Source organism: Corapipo altera, unplaced genomic scaffold (genome assembly GCF_003945725.1).
Source record: "Corapipo altera isolate COAL_440 unplaced genomic scaffold, ASM394572v1 61029, whole genome shotgun sequence".
Taxonomy (NCBI): Eukaryota; Metazoa; Chordata; class Aves; order Passeriformes; family Pipridae; genus Corapipo; species Corapipo altera.
The window spans coordinates 248,128-271,385 of record NW_020885027.1 but is presented as its reverse complement, the minus strand read 5'-3'; the positions used below and the strand labels follow the sequence as shown (position 1 = coordinate 271,385).

At 39.1% G+C, this 23,258-nt stretch overlaps 1 protein-coding gene across 1 annotated transcript in view; it reads left to right on the top strand.

Annotated features, from left to right (window-relative positions):
• LOC113959226 (F-BAR domain only protein 2-like) overlaps nucleotides 1–23,258 on the top strand; it is a 164,650-nt gene that overhangs the window by 120,734 nt on the left and 20,658 nt on the right. Inside the window, exons 13-21 of the mRNA XM_027668095.1 lie at nucleotides 2,414–2,592; nucleotides 3,163–3,177; nucleotides 3,579–3,603; nucleotides 4,424–4,466; nucleotides 5,102–5,196; nucleotides 10,119–10,222; nucleotides 14,687–14,816; nucleotides 17,388–17,499; nucleotides 21,105–21,260. Of these exons, the coding sequence (XP_027523896.1) occupies nucleotides 2,414–2,592; nucleotides 3,163–3,177; nucleotides 3,579–3,603; nucleotides 4,424–4,466; nucleotides 5,102–5,196; nucleotides 10,119–10,222; nucleotides 14,687–14,816; nucleotides 17,388–17,499; nucleotides 21,105–21,260 (859 nt within the window). The remainder of the gene's footprint in view (nucleotides 1–2,413; nucleotides 2,593–3,162; nucleotides 3,178–3,578; nucleotides 3,604–4,423; nucleotides 4,467–5,101; nucleotides 5,197–10,118; nucleotides 10,223–14,686; nucleotides 14,817–17,387; nucleotides 17,500–21,104; nucleotides 21,261–23,258) is intronic.

Sequence of the window (23,258 nt, the reverse complement as noted above, 5' to 3'; positions counted from 1 at the left end):
AACTGTTTAATAGACTTAAAACCTCAGTGGCCAGCTCATGCCACCTTATAAGAGCTACCTGATTCGTAGGAAATGAATCTTGAAACTCGGTGTAGTGGTTTGAACCTTGTTTTCCCCCAGAGGCTGAAAAGTGGTAACCCCCAGGGGTGGAGACCCCTGGAAGTTTTGAAGTTCTGCCAAATGAGCGCTCCTGCAGAAATGTAAACATATCACAAGCACCGGAAGAGATGAGTGGTAGTTTTGGTTGTTAGAAGAAGTAACCATTGTTGTAGGAGCCACGAGGAAAGGGGTCCGGAGCCCCTCGGGGCCTCTGGGGCCCCCCAGCCCCACTTGGGGGTTACAGGGACCTGGAACAGCATACAGTTGGGCTAGGTACCTGTAGTTGTGAGCTGGGAGATGTTTTCTCCAAACTGGGCAGAGGTCGGAGAAAAGCAACCGAGCTGGCACTGACCGGAGAAGCGGTGGCAGAGAGCCAGAAGAGATAAGACGGAGCAACAGAGACATGCAGCACCGCAGAGAATACTCCTGGAAGGAGAGTTGAGGAGAAGAGAGCCCGCAGCAGAACTTTGGAGTTCTGGGGGTAGGAACTGTACCAAACCCCTAAAACTCCTTTGAGACCTCCTGGAAAGGAGGAAGATGATGGACTCTTGCTTGAAAGAGCCTTGAAGTGCAACATGCACTGCAGAGAGGAGCTGAGAAGCTCAGTCGTCCTGAGAACTGAGCCAGGACGGTGTGGGAGGTTGGCCTTGGGGGCCCTCCCTTGCTGCAAGCTACAAAGAAGCTCGCAGCCTGAGACAGGGCACAGAGGCCCTGCAAGGAGCTTCAATCTCCTGGAGATACCAGACTGTCACAAAGACCCCCTGCGTCTTCGTGATATGACGTGGTGAAACGACCTTTGTCTGGGGTTACGAAGTCCACGGAAGACCCCTTTGCCTGCGTCAAGGGGCCGGGTGGGGATACCCCCCTCGTGAGTGCTGGCAGAGATCCAACTATCAGCTGCTGCATGCATGAGATGAGGAGAACCTGCTGCCTTAGAAGAAGCTGCTGCCCTGAGAGACTGGAAGGGATATGTCCTTCTTTCCCTCCTGGACTTTTATTTGGAGGGGAGAGGAGATCTGATCCATTGTAAATACTATATGTCATGGTAGAGATAGTTGTGTATAATGTGTTATAGTATTTATTTGTACAGTCATTGTAATATATTCCCTTTCCCCCATTCTGAGTCTGGTTGTGTTTTGTCTGGAAAAACCCATCTCACATTAGGTTGAGATGTGGGAGGGGGGATGGAGCTAGGGAATTGGATTTTGGGGCTATCTCAAACCATGACACTTGGTGATAGTTTTCAGGGCAAGAAATCTTTTGGTGAAATGAAAAATTACTTTTCCAGTTGTGATCCATTTTGTGGGACAGGTAACCTGTAAGATGAAGACATTTGACTTTTTCCTTACCACATCTCAGGGTTTCTTTCAGTTGAATTGGATTTGGAATGTCTTTATGGTTCAGGGGTTTAATCTTTGTTAGGGAGTATTTTGAAGGGATTTTGTTCTAATGGCTGGCATATTTCCAAGTGAAAATAACAGAATTGAGGTATAGAATATGCATGCTCCCCCTAGGTGGCAAGATACTTCTGTTTCAGCAGAGGAAAAATTTCAACTTGTTTCTTGTCAAAACAACTGCATCTTTTAAGACTTAGCATAGGCATTTCAGAGCTTTTGTTGAGTGCAGTTGCTGTGCATATAAAGGACCAAGGCTAAATTCATCTGTATCTTTTGCTTATTTTGAGGACTGTTGTCATTGTGATTCCTTTTTATCCAAGGATGACAGTGCTTTAAGTGACTGGTGGGGTTTAGTTTACTGTGCAGCCTTCTGTGTAACTGGCATCCTTTGCTGCTAAATTTTCAGTGCCTCTGTAAGAAGAGCAAGTAATGGTGGATGCTGCTTCCTCTACTGTTAAGTTTGGTGCAAGTACCATGAGCATTTCATTGCTAATCAGAAAGGCTAGGACTTCCCACACTTGGTTTAAAAGGATTTTTACGATGCATACATTTTTCATACATGCATTATGATCCTTCATTGAATCTTGCAAATCATAAATTTAACATACAGAAGTGTTGCTACTGTATAATCATTTATCCTAATACTTTCAAATATACAACCATTCAGTTAGATAATATTGTGCCTTGGATAACAGAATACCATTATGAAGATGAATGGATTATAAAAACTAAATTTTAACTATGAGTTGTGAATTTTGAACAGTGGATATAATAGAAGTGTCTGTATAAGTGTACAAAGAGCTTAGGTAGCATTGTTTATCTGTGGTGTTTACTTAATATGACCATTTTGTAGAGAGCAATTGTGAAACACAGTAGACAGATGAATTTGAAGTACTTCTACCTTAACTAAGAAAAACATACCAAAAAGAACCATTGCTATTCATCCAGTGATTCTGACTCTGAAGATGATGAACCCAGGAGGTTCCATGTAGAAATAAAACCTGTCCAAACAAATGATAGCTCTCAATATACCATACCTTCTTTGGATGAATTAAAAGTATCTATAGGGAACATTGCTCTTTCTCCAGCAATATCTGTAAGTATTTTTGTTCCTTGTATTTTTAATGAGTATAGAAGAAAAGTGGTAAGGAATCTTTAGTGTTACATATATTTTACTGTTCAGAATTTATTCTAGATTCAAGTTCAAGGATTTTTTTTTTTGTGCACTATGTCATCTTTGATACACTTTATTGCAATTTGATGTTAAGCAATTCCCCCCTCTCAGATTTTAACTTTGCTTTGAGTCTTGGGAGTGCTTAGTCCTTGTCTTTGCTATTGCTACCACAAGACATTTGAATACATATGAAGTTAGCTGAGCATAGCTTTTAACATAGTTTACTAATTTGTATTCAATAATATACAAACCTTAAAAACAGATCATATAATGTAGATACATATAACTTTTACAGTGCAGCTTTATTGTATGTATTCTGTCAAACTACAGAATGATCCTTTATACTGTGGGATGATATTGCAAATAAATATTGTTAAAGTATGCTAGTACATTATTCACATCACAATATAGATGGTCCTGATTTTAAGGAAAATATTATGCATATTAAAATAATAATGATTATTTTTCTCTTCCCCCCCCCCATTATGAAAGCAGAAACAGAGTTCTGTAAGTACAGAATGGCTTTTTATTCACATTTTTAGATTAACACCAAGTGTAATATGTGAGAAAGTTATTGGGAAAAACTTAGGAATGTTTCTATTCTTACCTCTCAAGTATACTATGTGATATAAAAGCCGTTTAATTTTACTGGCCCAGCCTGTCAAGGGGTTTAGTCGAACTGTTGCCTTTGTCAGCTCTGTAGTCTTCATTCCTGCCTTTTCTAACTGGTGTTGTGGGTATGCACTAGTTGCTCTGTCCTGGCTCATGTTCTGGTCTCCTGCAAGCTCCAAAATGGTCTGCCTGGCATTCAAAGCAAAATAACATATGGAAAGCTGAAATAAGAACTCTGGGACTATTAAGTATTTTATTTGACAGTTGGCAATAGAATTTATTCTTTTCTGTTTCAGGTACAAACTAATCAAAATGCATCCAGTAAGTGTGAATATTTAGCTTTTAGTCTATTTACATTAGTTTTTTTAACATGACATGAAAATATTTTTTTAATGATTGTTGAAGAAATAAACTTATTAAGTATTTCTATTTTAAGTAGAAAAGGTATTTCTCTTGTCAATTCTAGGTACGTTTATGATATTTGCATTTGAACTACTAACAATAAATTCAACAGACAAAATAAGTTATTTGGTCAAAATTTCGAAGTAGCTAGTAGAAGCCACCCAAAGGCCTCTTCTTTTTCTGTATACTCAGCTGTTCCCTGTTCTAAGAAACAGATGAGTCTGTCTGTGACAGTGATGAGGAACAAGTCCAAGAGCCAAAGAGGGGGGAGGGGGGATATCTGTAGAAATTACTCTTGTGTAAGTTGTTAAAACCCTTCCACCTGCACAAGTTGAGTATCACCCACAAAACAGCAGAGCACTCTCTCATTTTATAGTCAAAACCATAAAATATGGCCATGGAGATAGAGGACAGAGCATTAGTCTCTAGTGTTTTTCTCAGTGGGAAACCAATCCAGGTTTCCTGAAGAATAATATTGATGCAAACAGTGTAATTTAAGGAAGAAATTTCAAGTGATCAACACTTCCTCCTGAAATGTGTTACTCTGTTTAGTCCTCTCCTTTTAGAAGGTATTTCAGGAGCATCTGAATTTATATTATAGGAGATAATGCATTTTCTCTTTTCCATTTTATTAATTCATAATTAGTTTTGAACTGTGACTATTAACATTTGCTATCTTTTTATAATGAAACTAAAAGATTTTTATTTTAGTGGTGATAATACTGTGTCTTTTCCTTAGGTGAAGAGTTAACAAAATCAAAGCTTTCTACTCCAGCTAATGAGTAAGTTCAACTTTTAAAATTATATCAAGTGTAGTTTTGGGGGAATTTGGTCTTATTTTAATCTAAGACTCTGAGACTTATTGGAAATATCAGTTGACTGCTATTTTAAATCAGGTGTTTATTGTATTGTAAGAGTTAACGAGTAATTATGTAACAATGGAGATTTTTATTCACTTGTTTTCCCCTTCTAATGTGTTTACTTCATTCATATTTATAACTATGGGATTACAAAATATTAGTTTTTATCAAAATTTCAGGTTTTCAATAAGAGGGATTTAGTTTCCATCATATTTACAGTGTTCCATTGTCAAGTGTTTAGGATTACAAGTCTCAAATTTGGGCATTGCTCATATATGTATATACTGAAACAAACTGATTTGTAGATGTATGTCTTGTTGAAAATGAAAATAATTTACTGACATTATGAAATATGTCCACACACAAACTTGCACTGATTATCAGTTCAGACAGTTTCCTTACGTGTAAATCAGTTCCTTGACCTGCAATTTGTAAGTACTATTAATTTTGAAATGCAAAGGCTAACTAATACAGAAGATGATTTACCAAAGTTGTAATTGTATTTTTATGAGTATATACATCTTTCATTAATATTCTAATTGTAATGCTTACTATAGAAAGGGAAACAGTGACCTTCTGGCATGGAATCCACTCTTAAGCAGTTCTCTTGAATCTTCCTCTTCAGGCCTCATGGTATCCTCATCCTCCTCAGGTAAAATATTTCATAGTAGAAAATGTTTTCTGCTTATTCTTCAGGATGTTTTGTTGTTGCTTTTTTAGTCATTGCAAGGAGATGTGCTTTGACTATTGAAATGAAAGAATTTTGTAAAGCAGTATCCTATGAGTAATACACAACTTGGAGTGCAGTATGTCAGGCTTTCAAGCTAGGGAGCAAGGGGGAAGAGGGAACACTAGAAACCTTAGGAAAATTCTATCTTACTTTTGTCTTATTTTTCTCTCATTACAAAAAATGATCATCTATGCTGGAGGAAGAATAGAATCCTATTTTTACAAAGTTGGTAAATTAAGTGGAGGTTGTCACAGCACCTGAGAGATGCTGAACTGGCACTGTGAACAGGGGTAGGTTTCTTCTTTCTAGGAAAGCCTGTTGAGGTATCAGCACAAAGCCACTGTGGAGCTTTGCTGTGAGGAACTTGTTTCCTGTAGGAAACCATGAATCTGTTAGATGTGTGGGTGGGAGAAAAATGGCAGGACTGAGTCTGGAATTAAGGGGGAATTCCTGGCACCACCTGAGAGTAGGTGTATTGGGAGGAAGAGGGTGGACTGAGGAGTATGGGAGGTGGAGGGGAAGGGGCTGAAACTGTGTTTGTGAATTTTGGGCACAGGATTTTGGAGTATATTAGTGTGGGCAGGATACTGACAGGCTTTCCTGAAACTTGGTCTTGAAGGGGGGGGATGTTTACAGAAACAGGCAATATTGATTTTTCCATTCAAAAGGCAGTAAGGGAGAGGGAGGCAAAATAGCATATAAGTGGTTCTGTGTGTTCACAGAATCACAGAATCGACTAGGTTGGAAAAGACCTCTGAGATCATCAAGTTCAACCTTTGACCTAACACCACCTTGTCTACTAGACCATGGCACTAAGTGCCACATCCAGTCTCTTCTTAAATACCTCCAGGGATGGTGACTCCACCACCTCCCTGGGCAGCCCATTCCAATGCCAAATCATTCTCTCTGTAAAGAACTTCTTCCTAATGTCTAACCTAAACCTCCCCTGGAGCATCTTAAAACTGTGTTGAAGAGACTGAGAGCAGGAGATGTTGAGAAACTAGTTCAGAAAGAGGAAGGAGATACCAAAACAAAACCAGATATTAGTGCTATGTTAAGACCTGCTTACTAAAAGTATTCACTTAAATTATTTATGTTGATTATCTCAGGGGATTTAAGGTGGAATCTACTATTTAGTAACAGTAGTAGATACTCTGTTTCATAGTTCTCTTCAGTCTGCCTACTGCATGTCTATTTTCCAGCCCCTACTGTCTTAATGCAGAGACTCTTCTCCTCCCATGCACTTGAGAAAGGAAGTGGTTATTGTTTCTTTTAGTTGGGTATTCCTTTTCCAAAAATTATTATAGACCTTACTTTTTTGTTCACAGTCATGGCTTTCTGTTTTCATCTGTACCTGCTCATACAAATTGAAGATGAGTGAGAAAGAATACATATATCAATAGGAGAATTTTGTTCAACTAGTGCTAATTCTTCTTGGCTTTAGTCATGTCCTCTTAGTAGCAACCAACATTGCTAAGTAACCATTAGGGTTTTAAGTGCAACTTATTATTCCTCCACTTCATATTCCTTAAAAGTTATGTTTTATAACAAATCTAGCTTACAGAATTCATTACATTGTCTCTTTCTCAATTAGATATCCAGATAAGATGGCTACTGGATCCACATTTGTAATATATTTAAGGATAAATTTTATATATACATATATATATATATAATTACAAGACCAGTTGTTCTCAGGGTACCCAGAACCCTGAACTGGAAGACAGAGACAGTCCCCATAATCCATGGGGATACGGTCAGTGAACTGCTATGCCACTTAGACCCACATAAGTCTATGGGACCAGATGAGATCTGAGTAGAGGGAGCTGGCAGAAGAGCTCACTGAGCTACTTTCAAACATTTATGAGCAGTTCTGGTCAACTGGGGAGGTCCCAGTTGACTGGAAGTTAGCAAATGTGATGCCCATCTAAAGAGGGTCCAGAAGGAGGATCCGGGAAACTACAGGCCAGTCAGTCTGACCTCGGTGCCAGGGAAGGTTATGGAGCAGATCATATGCCATCATGTGGCACATGCAGGACAACCGGGGGGGATCAGGCCCAGCCAGCATGGGTTTAGGAAAGGCAGGATCTGCTTGACTAACCTGATCTCCTTCTAAGGGAAGGTGATCTGCTTAGTGCATGACAGAAAGGCTGTGGATGTTGTCTATCTGGGCTTCAGTAAAACCTTTGACAGTGTTTACCACAGAATTCTCCTGGAGAAGCTGCAACCCATGTCTTGGACACGTGCATTCTTTGCTGGTGGTGAATGGTGCTACATCCAGCTGGTGGCCAGTCACAAGTGGGGTTCCCCAGGGCTTGGTATTGGGACCAGTTCTGTTTAATATCCTTATCAATGATTTGAAAAAGGGGACCAAGTGTACTCTCAGCAAGTTCGCAGACAACACCAAGTTGGGCAGGAACGTTGACCTGCTGGAGGGTAGGAAGGCTCCATAGAGGGGGTTTGTCTCTTCTCCCAGGTAACAAGTGACAGGACAAGAAGAAATGACCTCAAGTTGCACCAGGGGATGTTTAGGTTGGATATTAGGAAACATTTCTTCACTGAAAGGGTTGTCAAGCATTGGAACAGGTTGCTCCAGGCAGTGGTGGAGTCATCATCCCTGGAGGGATTTAAAAACCGTGTAGATGTGGCACTTGGGGACATGGTTTAGTGTTGGACTTGATGATCTTGGAGGTCTTTTTCAACCTAAACGATTACATGATTCTTACTTAGAATGTACTAAACTGCTTGTTAGCACCGACTTCATTTAAAGTAAGGACAATGAAATAAATATACTGCTTGAAATAAAAAAAATTCAAACTAATTAAAAGCATTCTTTTTTCTCAACTGTTGAGAGCTTTGCTTTTGTAGAAATAGGAATGTATAGATGTTTTCAGATTAAATAAAGTTAAATAATTTGGATTTGAAACTATTCCTTTTTAACACCCAGCATTTTGAAGCGTGGATGATATTGCGGTAATGCTACATGCTTATAGGGCAAAGGAAAAGTGCATTTGGGCAAGTGGACCATAACTCACTAAATACCTGTGATACTGCTGCAGACTACTTAATGTTTAGCATGCACTGTCTTCCTGGGCATAAGAAGAATTTTAAAGGAATGACTGATGTTTCAGAAGTGAATTTACTTGAGAACATTTGAGTTTGCATCTCTTAAGGTGGATGTGGTCAGTATTAGCCTAATTTGTTTCTTTCCAAGTAAGTGTCGAAATTCCAATACTTGAATTACGGCAGAGTTATACTGAATTTCTGAGAAAATTCCATACTTAAAAGTTATATTTTTAAATAAAATTAACTGATTTGATTAAAGAAGAACCATCCAGAATAATCTGAGGGAGATGATAGGATGTGCTCCAACAACATAGTCATATATTAGGATTTCAGTCTATTTTGAAGTTAATTTTAAATGTCATACTTGTTGGCTGGCATCTAACATTTATTTTGAAGTACAGTTCAATTTGGAAAAGTAACTATGTAAAAGTAACATCGTTGTACCGTTGCCACTATCTGTTAGTTGTGTCTGTTAGGTTTAGAAGGATACGAGGGCAGTATTTTTTTAACTGCTTTTTACTTCCCATATCTTGGTTAAGAGATAATATGGAGTTACTGTGTTCCTGCAATCAACAGAGTAATTTATGTGTTATGTTGGTGTATACTTATTGAAGTCAGTGGGATTTCAGAGGGTATAATTTGATGTAAACAGTTATGCTATTGTCAACCAGAACCAAATATGACTTTCCACTGAATTCATCATCATGGCTAGGTTTCGCAAACGAAGATTTGGGAAGGGCTCTATCCACATTTGCTACAAGCGCGTTGGTGGCTAAAAAGGCCAATACGAGATAGACAAGACCAGTTGCAAAAGGCACAGCAGAAAGACTCCTTAGGTGGTATCGACAAGACACGATTCTTTCTGCGTTGTCTTTTCTCCTTGAGGGTGATCCTGTGTGCTTTCTCAAAAGCATCAACAGCGTTATAGATGGTGTGTCTCCAGACATCGCGATTGGAGGCCAGAGTAGACCAGTTATGTTGATCAATATGGCCAAGGCTGAGATGTTGTTTCAGGGAGTTCTTGTGTCTTCTCTTCGGGGGTCCTCTCTTGCGGCAACCAGTGACAAGTTCACCATAAAGCAGGATCTTAGGGAGGCGGTGGTCCTTCATCCTTGAGACATGTCCTGCCCAATGCAGCTGTGTTCTCAGCAACATGGCCTCAATACTTGTAACTGCTGCCTGTTCTAGAACAGACATATTAGTCACATAATCTGACCAGTGGATGTTTAGGATTGTACAGAGACAGCATTGATGGAAGTGTTCTAAGAGTTGCAGGTGGTGACGGTAGATGACCCATGATTCGTATCCATATAAAAGAGTAGACAACACAATGACTCTGTAAACACTGATCTTTGTACTTTTCTTCAGGTGTTTATTTCGCCAAACTCTTTTATGGAGTTTTCCAAAAGCACTATATGCCTTTCCCACTGAATTATCCATTTGTGGTTAGACATGAAAGACTGTCCTGTATTCTGAATCCATATAGACTATACACAAAAGGGAACTTGGGTAAAACCATCTTTTTACACTCAAACCTCTGAGAATAGTTGGTTTAAAATCATTCAAGAGGAATGAGAAAGCTCATGATGCCATTTTTAGAGTCACTTTTTCAGGGTATCACATGACCCTATTTTAAAAACATTTATGATTAATGGTAAATTTTACAAAATGGAGCTTGTAAAATAGGAACTTTTAATAGAATTTCCAGTTATTCTGTTCAAGTGAGTACATATTTATGTGATCTTTCTAATATTGATTTTAAATTTGCTTTCTTTCAGCAAGACCCACAAATCGTCTTTCTGTAGGCACCATTGTCCCCCCTCCAAGGCCTGCTTCATCACCAAAATTGTCTACAGGGAAATTTAGTGGAATTAATGAAATAGTATGTATTGATTGTTGGGTTTTTTAATTCTCCATTGTACTCAGTTTCAGATATATAATTTACATAGTGTCCTGATTTCAACTGGGATCGGAGTTCATTTTTTTCTCAGTAGCTGGCACGGTACTGTGTTTTGGATTCCATAGGAGAATAATGCTGATAATACACTGTTACAATCTACTTAAATGTTGCAGAAAGAACTTCAGATTCGAATATTCCCCTGAGCAAAATTAAAAGTCATACAAGTTATCTGTTGATACCAAAAACTGATTTTATTAATTGCTAAGAGATGCAGAGATGGAGGAAAAAATAAGAAAAGGTTGGAGAAAGCTAAGATTACTTCTAGAAGCATAGGAAAGATACCACCAAAACTGCCTTTCCACCGAACTGGAGTGGGGGGGGGTAAGCAGTTTCTGCCTTTTTTTTTCTCTGTCTCTGCCGCTTTTCGATGTTATCTCTTTAGCTGCTGGGGGAAGGAGGGGGGGGGGAGGTGGAGGGGTGTCTTAGCAGCTTTAGTTCTCTGGAATGCAGCCAGGATGTGTGGCTTCACTGCTCACATTGAGCCCTGTCCCAAGCCGTGCAGGGTCCCGATTCAGAAGCACCTTTCAGCTGTCAGAAATATGGTAAGGGTAGAAGGATAAGATATAACTCAGGCATGTGGCATGGTGGGTCGCAGTTCTCTCCAGGTCGGCAGAGTTTCAGTCTCCGGTAACAGGCAGGCAGCATGTGGTGGCAGAGAAAAGGTGAGGGGGAGTTGGGGAGAGATTCTTGGCTACGGTTAAGAGTTCTCTCCCTTTCCTCTCCCTGATTTTCCAAAATCTTTCCTCAACTTTTATAGTGTTCAAAGGAGTTTGTACGTGGTTTCCTGGAATGTAACCCTATTCAGATGTTTGAAGAGATACAATAACCATAAACAATAGCAGGATTTTTTGGCAGGAAAACTCCAACAGGAAGCTCTGGTGAGAACTTCTGGCAGAAAGCTGACAGAGAATTTTTGGTAGGAAGTTTTGACAGGCAGAAACAATGGCAAAACATTATTTTTGGCATTTCTATATTATCTGGTTGTTACACACACCGATGTTTTGGTTTTTACTGAACAGTGCTTACACTGAGTCAAGGGCTTTTCAGTGTCTCATGTTTTTCCAGTGAGGAGCTGCACAAGAAACTGGGAGGGAGCATAACCAGGATAGGTGACCCGAACTGGCCAAAGGGATATTTCACACCATAGAATGTCATGCCCAGTATATAAAGTGGAGAGAGTTGGCTGGTAGGGACTGATCACTGCTTGGGGATGGTCTGGGCATCAGTCAGTGGGTGGTGAGCAACTGTATTGTGCATCACTTGTTTCTCTTGGCTTCTGTTACTCTCTCTCTCTCTCTCTCTCCTACCCTGTCTTACCATTATTATTATTATTATATTGGTTTTCTCTTTTTGTTTGTTTGTTTCAATTATTAAATTGTTCTTTGTGGTGGATTGACTTTGGCTGGATGCCAGATGCCCACCAAAGCTGCTCTGTCACTCCCGTCCCTAACTGGACAGGGGAGAGAAAATATAATGAAAGGGTCATGAGTTGAGATAGGGACAGGGAGAGATCACTCACCAATTACCATCACGGGCAAAAAAGACCCGACTTTGGGAAAGTAATTGAATGTATTACCAATCAAATCAGAGCAGGATAATAAGTAAAACAAATATTAAAACCACCTCCCCACCCTCCCCAGGTTTAACTTTATTCCCAAATCTCAAACTCCTCCCCCCCAGCAGCACAAGGGGACAGGTAATGGGGGTTACTGTTAGGTCATCACATGTTGTTTCTGCCTCTCCTTCCTCCTCAGGGGGAGGACTCCTTCCCCTGCTCCAGCATGGGTCCCTTTCCACAGGATGCAGTCGTTCAGGAACAGGCTGCTCCAGCATGGGTCCTCCACAGTGTCACAAGTCCTGCCAGCAAAGCTGCTTCAGCATGGGCTCCTTCTCTCCATGTGACCACAGGTCCTGCCAGGAGCCTGCTCCAGTGCAAGTTTCCCATGGGGTCACAGCTTCCTTCTGGCATCTACCTGCTTTGGCCTGGGGTCCTCTGTGGGCTGCAGGTGGATCTCTGCTCCACCATGGACTGCACCACAGGCTGCAGGGGAATCTCAGCTCCAGTACCTGGAGCACCTCCTCCCCTTCTTTCTTCACTGACCTTGGTGTCTGCAGAGTTGTTTCTCTCACGTATTCTCACTCCTCTCTTCTCTGGTTGCAATTTTCTTCTGCGCAATAACTTTTTCCCTTCTTAAATATGTTATCGCAGAGGCGTTACTACCATCTCTGATTGGCTCGACCTTGACTGGAGGTGGGTCCATCTTGCAGCTGGCTGACATTGTCTCTGTCAGACATGGGGGAAGCTTTCAGCAGCTTCTCACCAGAAACCACTACCAAAACCTTGTCACACCAAACCCGATAAAATCTTATCTCAACCCATGAGGTTTACCTTTCCTTTCTGATTCTCCTCCCCACTGGGGGCAGGGGGGGTGAGGGAACAGCTGTGTGATACTTAGTTGCCAGTTGGGGTTAAACCACTACACATTGTTACAGTGGAGTTACTTTCTAGACAATGTTCAGGGAATCACATACTCAGATTTTCACTATTACTGGATAGGCATGAAGTTGTTCATGATAAACATGTTACTATAACAAAATAATTCTTAACTGAACTAAAAAGGTCCAAAACATAAATTTTGCATCAACTGAATGTTTTTAATTGAACAAATCAATATCTTGAAAATTAAAGGTTAACATATGTGTAGGATTAAAATTTTCAAAATATGAAATACTAGTGAAATAATTAACAAAACTCAGTTGATTTAGGGATATCACCAAAGTTTTGGGGAATGAGTGTTATTAGGTAGATCTTTATCAGTCATGTTTTAATACAAGTAGTTCTATGACTTCACCCTGCCCTTGGTGCTGGTTGGTGGAGAAGGGAGGTGGCAGATTTTAGCAACTGCCCATCCGGACAGTGATAGGTTGCATTGCTGCTTCCATCTCTGCTCACTGCTTGCAGTGCAGGTCCACGTGCTGATAAGGAATGTGGCAAAGAATGCAAATACCCAGACAGCATATCAGACCAAGCCATGCTTAATGTCTTCTATGAATATTATGATTCTTTGGGTTTCATTTGACTTACTGACTTGGAAAAATTTTACTGTAGTAAGATCCTCTTATTGTCTTTCAAAGTAGCAAGATACTTTCACCATATTCTCATTATGGAAAAAAAAAAATCTGGTCTTATGCTTTAACAAAACTGAAACATTGTTTAACTCCTTTGCTTTTCTGTAATGGTATAAGGTCAGAGTAGGGTTCATTTGGAGATTATTTTCTCATTCCAATATAAAATTGTAGTAATTTCTCTTAGATCAAGAAATCTGTTCTTGATATCATCAGAATTAAAGAGAAGAATTTAGCTGGTATTGTTCTATAAAGTATGTTTGTTCTATAAAGTATGATTCTGCGAAAAGTTACATGTTTTAGAAATTGGCTATTATCTGGATGTAAGTGGAAGATTGCAATTCCCACAATCTATATAAAAGTCATATACTCAGTGACAAGTGTGATAGAACCAAAAAAAAAAAAAATTACCCAACCAAAACAGATGCTTCAGGAGTTCCATACCTTTTAGATAGGATTATCCCAAATTGTTCATTAGTTATTTTAAATTAATACCTTAACAGTTAAATGGGTCATAAAACTATCCACAGATTTAGGGTGGAAGGGACTTATGATCTCCTCTAGACCAATCTCCTGCTCAGAGAAGGGCTAACTTCAAAATTGCATCAGATTGCTTAGAGACATGCTGAGTTTTGAAAATCTTCCAAGAAGGAGATCTTTCAACATCTTTGGGCAACCTGTCCCAGGGCTTAACCACAAGGTTACAAGAAGGAATTTCTTCCCTATGTTCAGCTGAAATTTCCTTTCTTATAGCTCTTGCACCTCTGAATAGAGCCTGGTTTCATCTTCTTTGTAGCTAGTGAAAGACTGCTAGTAGACCTCTTCTTAGGCTTCTCCAGGATGAATAAACCCAAGTCCTTCAACCTCTCCCTCTCTCTCATATCCTCCAGTTCTCAACTATTTTAGTTGCCCTCTGCTGGACTCACTTCCATTTTGTTAGTATCTCTCCTTTAGCTCCGAAAGTCCACATTAGCTGCACACATATACATGACTTTTACATAATCAAATACATTAGACTTACCTAACCAGGCAAAAAAAATTAATAATGATAAACTCTGAAATAATGGGATTGATTCCCATAGAAAATGTGGGTTCTCTGTTTTACATTAAAGCTAGAATAGATAAAGCATTAAAAGAAAGATGTTTAGAAACACTATTAAATTGATTTGAAAATGAAATGAAGAACTATTTACAGTCTTTTTTCATCTTTTTAAAACCACTTTCTGTCTCTGTAATACTCTTGCGATCTCTTGTGTTAAGCCTAGGCCATTCAGCCCTCCATTGACCTCTAACTCAAGTCCACCACCTGCAACTCCCTTGGCACATGCAGAGAGCAGTTCCTCAATATCCTCTTCTGTTTCCCTCAGTACAGCAAACACACCTACAGTTGGTAAGTTAACCATTTTAATTCATTTTAGAAATGGTAACATTCTGCCACTGAGTTCCACTTGTTAGGAGAACCATTCCTTGTAGTTGGTTGTTCCATATGTGAGTTCAGTCTAGATACTTCAAGCATTCTTTGCAATACCTGCTTCTAAATGACCTGAGAGACAGGACAGTGGATTTGACTAGATTAGACCATAGATCCAATTATGGCATGTTCTTAAGTGAAATATTTTTCAAAATTAAAATATTCCATTAATTTGTATTTGGTGTGCTGTCTATTCATCAAGCACAATGTTATATATTTGTTCAGAAGACATTATTGTATATGTACAGAAGTATTTTGGGATACTGATAAATTGGAACTAATATAAATGTTCACAAAATTGAGTTATTTTTATGTTATTTTTATTTTGTTTGTTATCCTGTAATTGCAGTTTCCAAAAATGTGAAACTAATGCACCTTTTTCTTCAAGTTAGTGAAGTATATAAGCTAAACAGAGATGTTTAGTAAAAGCAAAACAACCAACCAAACAATAAAGATGAAGATGAAAAGCAAATGAGTCTTCCTGTGCTACCACTAATTTCAGAAAAAATACAAGGAGACTTGTGGGATGGGAGAGGGGGATTATTTGTGGGTGGGTTAAGACATTTGAACTTGTTTCTGTAGTAGATTTGAAGTATTGCATTCCTGAACACTATTACCACTTTACTCCCAAGTTAAATCAGACTCTTGAATTAACACGCAGTTATGAATATTACTGATGTCAAGGATTCCTCACCCAGGCTCAGAACCTCAGAAGAGCATCTGCACAGCTTCTATCAGGAGTTCTGCATTGAAAACAATGCAACTGTTTCTACCCTGTGCAGGACCAAAGCTAGTAAAGTCTGCCTAGCCTTAGCTGTTGAAATGCTGGCACAGTTCAGTGTCCACCAGTTTCTCAAATGCTGAGAAGCATCATAGAAAGATAACTGATATTTTGGTTGCCAGAGTCCATCTAGGCTCACCTCCTCAGGCCTCAGCAGTGGTGTCAAGGAACTAGAAACTGGTGGCAGCAGCATCAATAACCTCAGCTCTATGTGTGTTATTGGAGACAGTGACAGAGCGAAATTGTGAGGTGAAGGAGGAGGTAAGGAGGTGTGTGCTGACACCAGAGTTTGACATGGTTATTAACCTGGTCTAGGAAAAATAAACAAGACCAGTTTCACCTGCACTGATTGTATGAATTAAATAGTTCTGGAGAGCTGGAAAGGGCAGTGCAGATGGCTGAATGATTTTGGGACATGAGGATATACTCTGCATTACTGTCTGTACTCTTTTGGCTTTCGCACAATCCAGTGTTTCCCTTACCCCATTTGTTCTGAATAATGGAGAGTTAACTATAATTATCTTGTTCCAAATGAACTTGTAGACATGCATAATTGAATTTCTTTTATTCTTTAACCTTGTTTTCATTTGCAATGGGTTTTTTTTATTTATTAAATTGTTTAACATCTATAACATGCATTTTTGCTTGAAATACTTTGGTTTTTTACTGGTGCTGCTGAAGGTCCTAGAACTGGACCTGTGAGCTGGACTGCAACCTGAGATACCATGAGTCTGCCTTGGCACAACTCTGTGACATCCTGTCCTTCTGAGAGCTTGCAGCAGGCATGTGATACAGACTGTTTTACCAGTGGTACAAAAAAAATAGTAAGATACTCTCCACTACACTATTGCACTAAAAGATAGAACTTCAAGTATTGTCTTTTATATTCAGTACACATATAAAACACTACTGAAAAGTAAAATCCCATGACAACTGGTTTTGTCAATTTGCAATTGATACTTCAATCATTTCAAAAAGCCTTAGCTGAGGTCTGAGTTATTTTTTATAGCTATGCATTGCAACTTTGTTGTGTAGGCACAGACATCTGTGAAGGCTGAACATAGGTCTGGTAATTATTTTTCTTGTAAACTGATATGTATTTCCAGGTACCTCCAAGGTACTCCCAGAATGTTTACTATGAAAAACTTTGCAAAATACTTCTCCAACAATTTCTACTTGGGAATTGTAATCTTTGTTGGTTGAAATAGTTAAAAGAATGTTCAACAGTTCACTTATGTGGAGTAATATTAATGTATCTCCATTTATGTTCATATGTAACCCAACTGAATTCTTTGCATTTCTGTGACTATTTTTATCATACATTTTTCCATACTATAAGTATACAGTAGGGACTTTTTTTAAAGTATTTTAGTTAACATGTAATTTTCTTTGGATCTGTTGACTTCAGTTTCATCAGTAGCCATTTTAATGCAGTGTTCCTCTGTCTCATATGTATTTCCTTGTGTCTGTCTATTTACAAAATGTCATATTGATAGTCCTGTTTTTCTAGGCTACTAAGTAGTGTTATGATGGTGCGATTGTACTATACTATGTTTATATTTTTCTACATGCTTTTCAAGTAGTATTTCAGACTCTGCTGTGATCATGATGGTAGTAACCCCTTGTAAAAAAAACAGGTGTAGTCAACCATTATGAAATCTATTGCTAAACTTTTTGAAAATTAAACCTATACACTGTATGTATTCTAGGTGTTTCACGTGGTCCCAGCCCTGTGAGACTTGGAAACCAGGATACCGTGCCTGTTGCAGTAGCCCTTACTGAGTCTGTTAACGCCTACTTTAAAGGAGCAGATCCCACAAAGTTAGTTAAATAGTAAATTGTTTTGAATGTAATAAGTTCCAATAAAAAAATGCACTGGTTGTACTTTTAATATTTTGGAGGAAAATGCATATACATTAGAAGACGGATTCATGGGGTTTTTTCCTCTGATATAAGTGACAGCAGTGACTTATCACTCTCTATTGACCTGCATCTAACTAGCAGTTCATATATCCCTGCTTTACAAAAATGTGTTCAGTGAGAACACTGAAAATGAGAAGGGTTTCTATTATAGTCAGGTAGGTGCTATATGTAAATTTGGGCAGCTTAAGAGTACCTCATTCCCTCTGTCACATTGTTTGATATGCTACTTAGGCCTTTGCAAAGCATAGCTGTGCCATGTTTTCAAAGCCTGAAAAATAACCACCCATACTACTTTATGCTTAACCAGCTAAACATTTTTCTTATTTCCTCTGATTTCCAAGTTAAAAGTGATAATAGGTTGTCATAGTGCAACACTGCCATCATTTGAAATTGATTTTAGAATCATAGAATTGTTAGGGTTGGAAGGAATTTTAAAGATCATAGAATCATAGAATTATTAGGGTTGGAAGGAACGTCAAAGATCATAGAATCATAGAATATGCTGAGTGGGAAGGGACCCATGAGGATCACTGACTCCAAATCCTGACCCTGTGCAGGACACCCCAAGAATTCCACCATGTGCCTGAAAGCGTCCAAATGCTTCTTGAATTCTTACAGGCTTGGTGCTGTGACCACTTCCCTGGGGAGCCTGTTCCAGTGCCCAACCACCCTCTGGGTGAAGAACCTTTTCCTGATATCCAACCTAAACCTCCCCTGACTCAGCTTCATGCCATTTCCTTGAGTCCTGTCACTGGTCACGAAAATGAAGAGATTGGTACGTGCCCCTCTGCTTCCCCTCATGAGGATGTTGAAGACTGCAATGAGGTCTCCCCTCAGTCTCCTCTTCTCCAGGCTAAACAAACCAAGTGACCTCAGTCGCTCCTCAATGCCTTCCCCTCCAGACCCTGCACCATCCTTGTGACCCTCCTTTGGATGCTCTCTAATAGCTTAATGTCTTTCTTATCTTGCGGTGACCAAAACTGCACACAGTACTTGAGGTGAGGCCACACCAGTGCAGAGTAGAGCGGGATAATCACCTCTTTTGACTGGCTGGCGATGCTTTGCCTGATGCACCCCAGGACACGGTTGACCCTCCTGGCTGCCAGGGCACACTGTTGACTCATATTCAACTTGCCCATAGACCAGGACCCCCCAGGTGCCTTTCTGAGGCACTGCTTTCCAGCATCTCATTCTCCAGTCTGTATGAACATCCAGGGTCGCCCTGTCACAGGTGCAGAATCCGGCACTTTCCCCTGTTAAACTTCATACAGTTGGTGATTGCCAATCTCTCTAATTTGTTGAGGTCTCTCTGCAGACCCTCTCTGCCCTTGAGGGAGTTGACAGCTCCTCCCAATTTAGTGTCATCGCCAAACTTACTTAATATTCCTTTGAGTCCTACATCCAAGTTGTTAATGAAGATGTTGAAGAGAACTGGGCCGAGGATGGAGCCCTGTGGAACCCCACTACTGACCCGTCGCCAGCCTGATGTTACCCCATTCACTATAACTCTTTTGCCTGACCTGTGAGCCAGTTGCTCACCCACTACATAACATGGTTATCCAGTTGTATACTGGACATTTTGTCCAGAAGGAAACTGTGAGAGATAGTATCAAAAGTTTTGCTGAAGTCTGAAAACATTTTATCTACTGGCTTTCCTAGATCAACTAGGTGGGTTACCCTGTCGTAGAAGGAAACCAGGTTTGACAAGCAGGACTTTTGTGTCATTGAAGCCGTGCTGGTTGTGACCAAAGACTGCATTGTCTTTCAGGTGTTTTTCAATACCTCCCAGAATAATCTTCTCCATGATTTTACTGGGCACTGAAGTGAGACTGTGATATGGTTTGAAGTTGACTCCCTACCAAGTCTCCAAACCTTACCACAAGAAGTCTGTCCCCCCCCAAACCTCAGGGAGAAGAGGGAGAAAAACAACCAAGAAAACCCGAAACGAGAGAGAGACAGCTAAAGTAATATATATAAATATATTTACACTTATGTTACAGTTATATACAGTTGAAATATATATACAATTTCACAAGGGAAAGGGAAGGGGGAAGGGAAAAGGAACAAAACCAAAATAAAATATATATATATATATCCTGAATTGTAGCCCAATATCTAGCAACTAAAAGAATTGACAAAAAACTATCTTACTACTCTCCTTGGGACAACGGAGAGTCATGCTGGAACGATCGCCGGCAACCTCTGTCTCCCAAGGTTGACATGACCTTACCAGACCTCACTCCCCAACACGACAGACTCAACAGCAGGGAACCTTCACCTCCAAACCGCCGGAAGGAAAGACAGCGAAGGTCTTCCCTCCTTTCTTATAGTCTGGTTTACATAAAAATAGTAGGGAATACTGGGTAAATCTGGACCCTTCCTTGGTTACAAACTGGTCACCAAGGAAGGCCTAGACCAAACTACCACAGACTGACAGACCTGTAGTTTCTGGGGTCCTCCTTCTTACCATTCTTGAAAATTGGGGCAAGGTTCATCAGCTTCCATTCAGGCTGGACCTCTCCAGATTCCCAAGACCACTCAAAAATCATTGAGAGAGGCTCTGTGATGACATCAACCAGTTCTTTGAGAATTCTCAGATGAATCCCATCATGGATTGATTTATAGGGATCCAACTGGAGCAACAGATCCCTCACAAGTTCAGGGTTGACTGGGAGTTGATCATTCTCACAGTCGTGGTCCTCCAGCTCAGGGCACTGAGACCCCCTTGGTCCCTCATCTGTGTTGACGAAAGAGGCAAAGAAAGCATTAAACACCTCTGCCTTGTCACCATCCCTGTTTGTGAGGTGACCATCCTCATCCTGTAATGGGACAATGTTATTTCTACATTGTCTTTTGTCATTATATATATTTGAAAAAACCGATCATCTAGTTCCAACACCTTCCACTAGACCAAGTTACTCAGAGCCCCATACAGCCTGGTCTTGAACATCTCCAGGGATGGGGAGTCCACATCTCTGGACAACCAGTTCCAGTACTTCACCACCCTCACAGTAAAGAATTTCTTCCTAATATCTAATCTAAACCTACTCTACTTAAGCTTATGACCAGTCCCCTTTAGGTACTGGAAGGTATCTCTGGAGCCACCTTTTCTCCAGTCTGAACAACCCCAACTCTTCCAGCCTATCTCCATAGCAGCGGTGCTCCAGCCCTCAGAGCATCTTCATGGCTTCCTCTGGACTCACTCCAACAAGTCTACATCTTTCTTGTATTGGGGACCCCAGAGCTGGATGCAGTACTCAGGTGGGATCTCACAAGAGTGGAGTAGAGGGGCAGAATCCCCTCTCTTGACCTGCTGGTCACACCTCTTGATGCAGTCCCAGACACAGTTGACTTTCTGGGCTGCATGTGCACATTGCCGAGTCTGCCAATTTTCTGTTTTGAAATCAGCTCATCAGATTGTAAAAGTATGTTTGATTTAAAATTAGTATTAAAACTAGACAGTTAATGAGGTGCAATAAAACTGATGTTTTTTTCTCTTCTAGATGTATTGTGAAGATTACTGGTGATATGACATTATCGTTCCCAAGTGGGATTATTAAAGTCTTCACCAGTAACCCATCTCCAGCTGCGCTCTGCTTCAGGGTAAAAAACACAAGCAAACTAGTCCAGATTCTTCCAAATGCACAACTTGTATACAGGTTTTGTATTTTTCTTTAATATAATAACAAACTATATGATTTTTAAAATGTGAATTGTTGTATATGTAAATCAGAATTGTCTACAGTCTTGTTGATTTGCTTATACATAACAATTTCCTGAATTAATCTTGTTTAGTTCAGTTTCTTTTCACTGTTGCCACTAAAAATTTCAGTGTTACTGGACTTGAAACTTATGCTGAATATAACAGTAACCATAAAAAATAGTTTGCAAATGTAACTGTGTTTTTTAGAAACATTTTATAAATAAAATGGTTTAATAAACTATTTGAAAACAAGAACAAAACAAAAAAGATTTCTAATCAAACTATATGAACAATATAACTAATATAACTACAGAGAAAAATTGTCAAAAATAGGAAACATTGTCATATGGATTTCTTTATACAGTAATAACAATGGTTTCATTTGTCAGTTATTAGTGTATGTTTTAAACTGTATAATTTCTATGGTATATAAAATCCATTACATAACTTTATCTCTCAAGTGTATAGCAGCATGCTTAGGAGAATTCTTAAGAAGAAAAGCTGCTGGTTGAGTAGAATAATTGTTGAAATCACAGCATTTGTACATCTTTTCCAAAAAAAAAAAAAAAAAAAACAGACACCTGTTTCAGCTGGGCAGTTTCTATTTTCATGTATTGGAAAAAATTTTTGAAACAATCAAACCACAGACATCCATTCTTTAGTATTTAATTTTATTTGTCATTCTTTTTTTAGTTTATAACTGAAATTATAGAAGAGTTGTATCTAGCAGTGAATTATATTGAAAAATTATATTTTGGAAAAAAGTCAATGTTTAGCATTCTTGTCTGAGTACTGTAACGTTTCACCTCTAATTAGAAAGGATGCATGTATTGGATATTTATGAAGTTAAATCCATATGGTAATAATTTGACTTTTCACCATACACTACAATGATTATCATTCGCTTAGTATTTATAGAGATGGAACCTTTTAATGTGACTAATATTTGTGGAGATGTCAGAATTTCTGAAGGAGAAAGCAGAAGGATTTTGTTGCTGGTTTCATTTGTTTATATTTTGGAAGCCCTCTGTTATGTGTTTATATATTTTACTGAAAATGGAAATTGCATGAATGACAACACTGTATTAACAACCAAATTCTAAGTAAATTGGACAGACTACTGGTATGTAAATCACTGTTCTAGCACATTCAACCTATTGCAGTTATATTTACTGTGTTCCAGATGCTTCTTTTCAGCTTTCATTCTGCATGCACATTCTGCATGTCTCCTTAGGGATTGATGCAGTTCCTCTATGTACCCACAGATGACCTGTGGAGCTCTTTGATTCTGAAGTTATTTGAATTTTGCTTCTGAATCAGTTTTCTTAAAAGTTTCATCCTTATTAAAAAATAAACCTGATGCCACTAGGACTGAAAATATTTTTGAGCTGCAAAACACCTTTTCATGCTCCAGTAGCTCCCAACCAGGATTTTGCTTCTGTAGTCGTGCACTCTTACCTACATATAGAAATTATATAATAAATTGTTACTAAGATTAAATGCAACTATAAGTATCTGAGAAACAGTTTTTAATTATAATTTGAAAATCACTTTTAACTGAAAAAATTTTGAAAACTTGCACTCTTTATAAATATGTCAAAGTGGGGTAACACATACAGCACAAATCTTAATTCAATGCATTAGCAAAGTTGTGCCATAACAAAAGCTAATTATGATTCTAGGATTTATTCCGAATTGTATAACATTCCTCTTCAAGTATCACTTTCATTCCCACCTCCTACACATTCTCATGGCACCTGATTGTATTGTGTTTTATTAAATGTAAAATCCAAATTTGGCATTCGCTCCATCTTGGGATGCAGATCATCAGTGGAGGAAACTCACTGCTTGACAACCTGGAAGGAGAATTTTTACCAGCTACAACAAACAATTTTTCTTAATATTTAGGAAGGTACAATTATGTGTTATAAAGCATTAGAACAAATTCTTACTT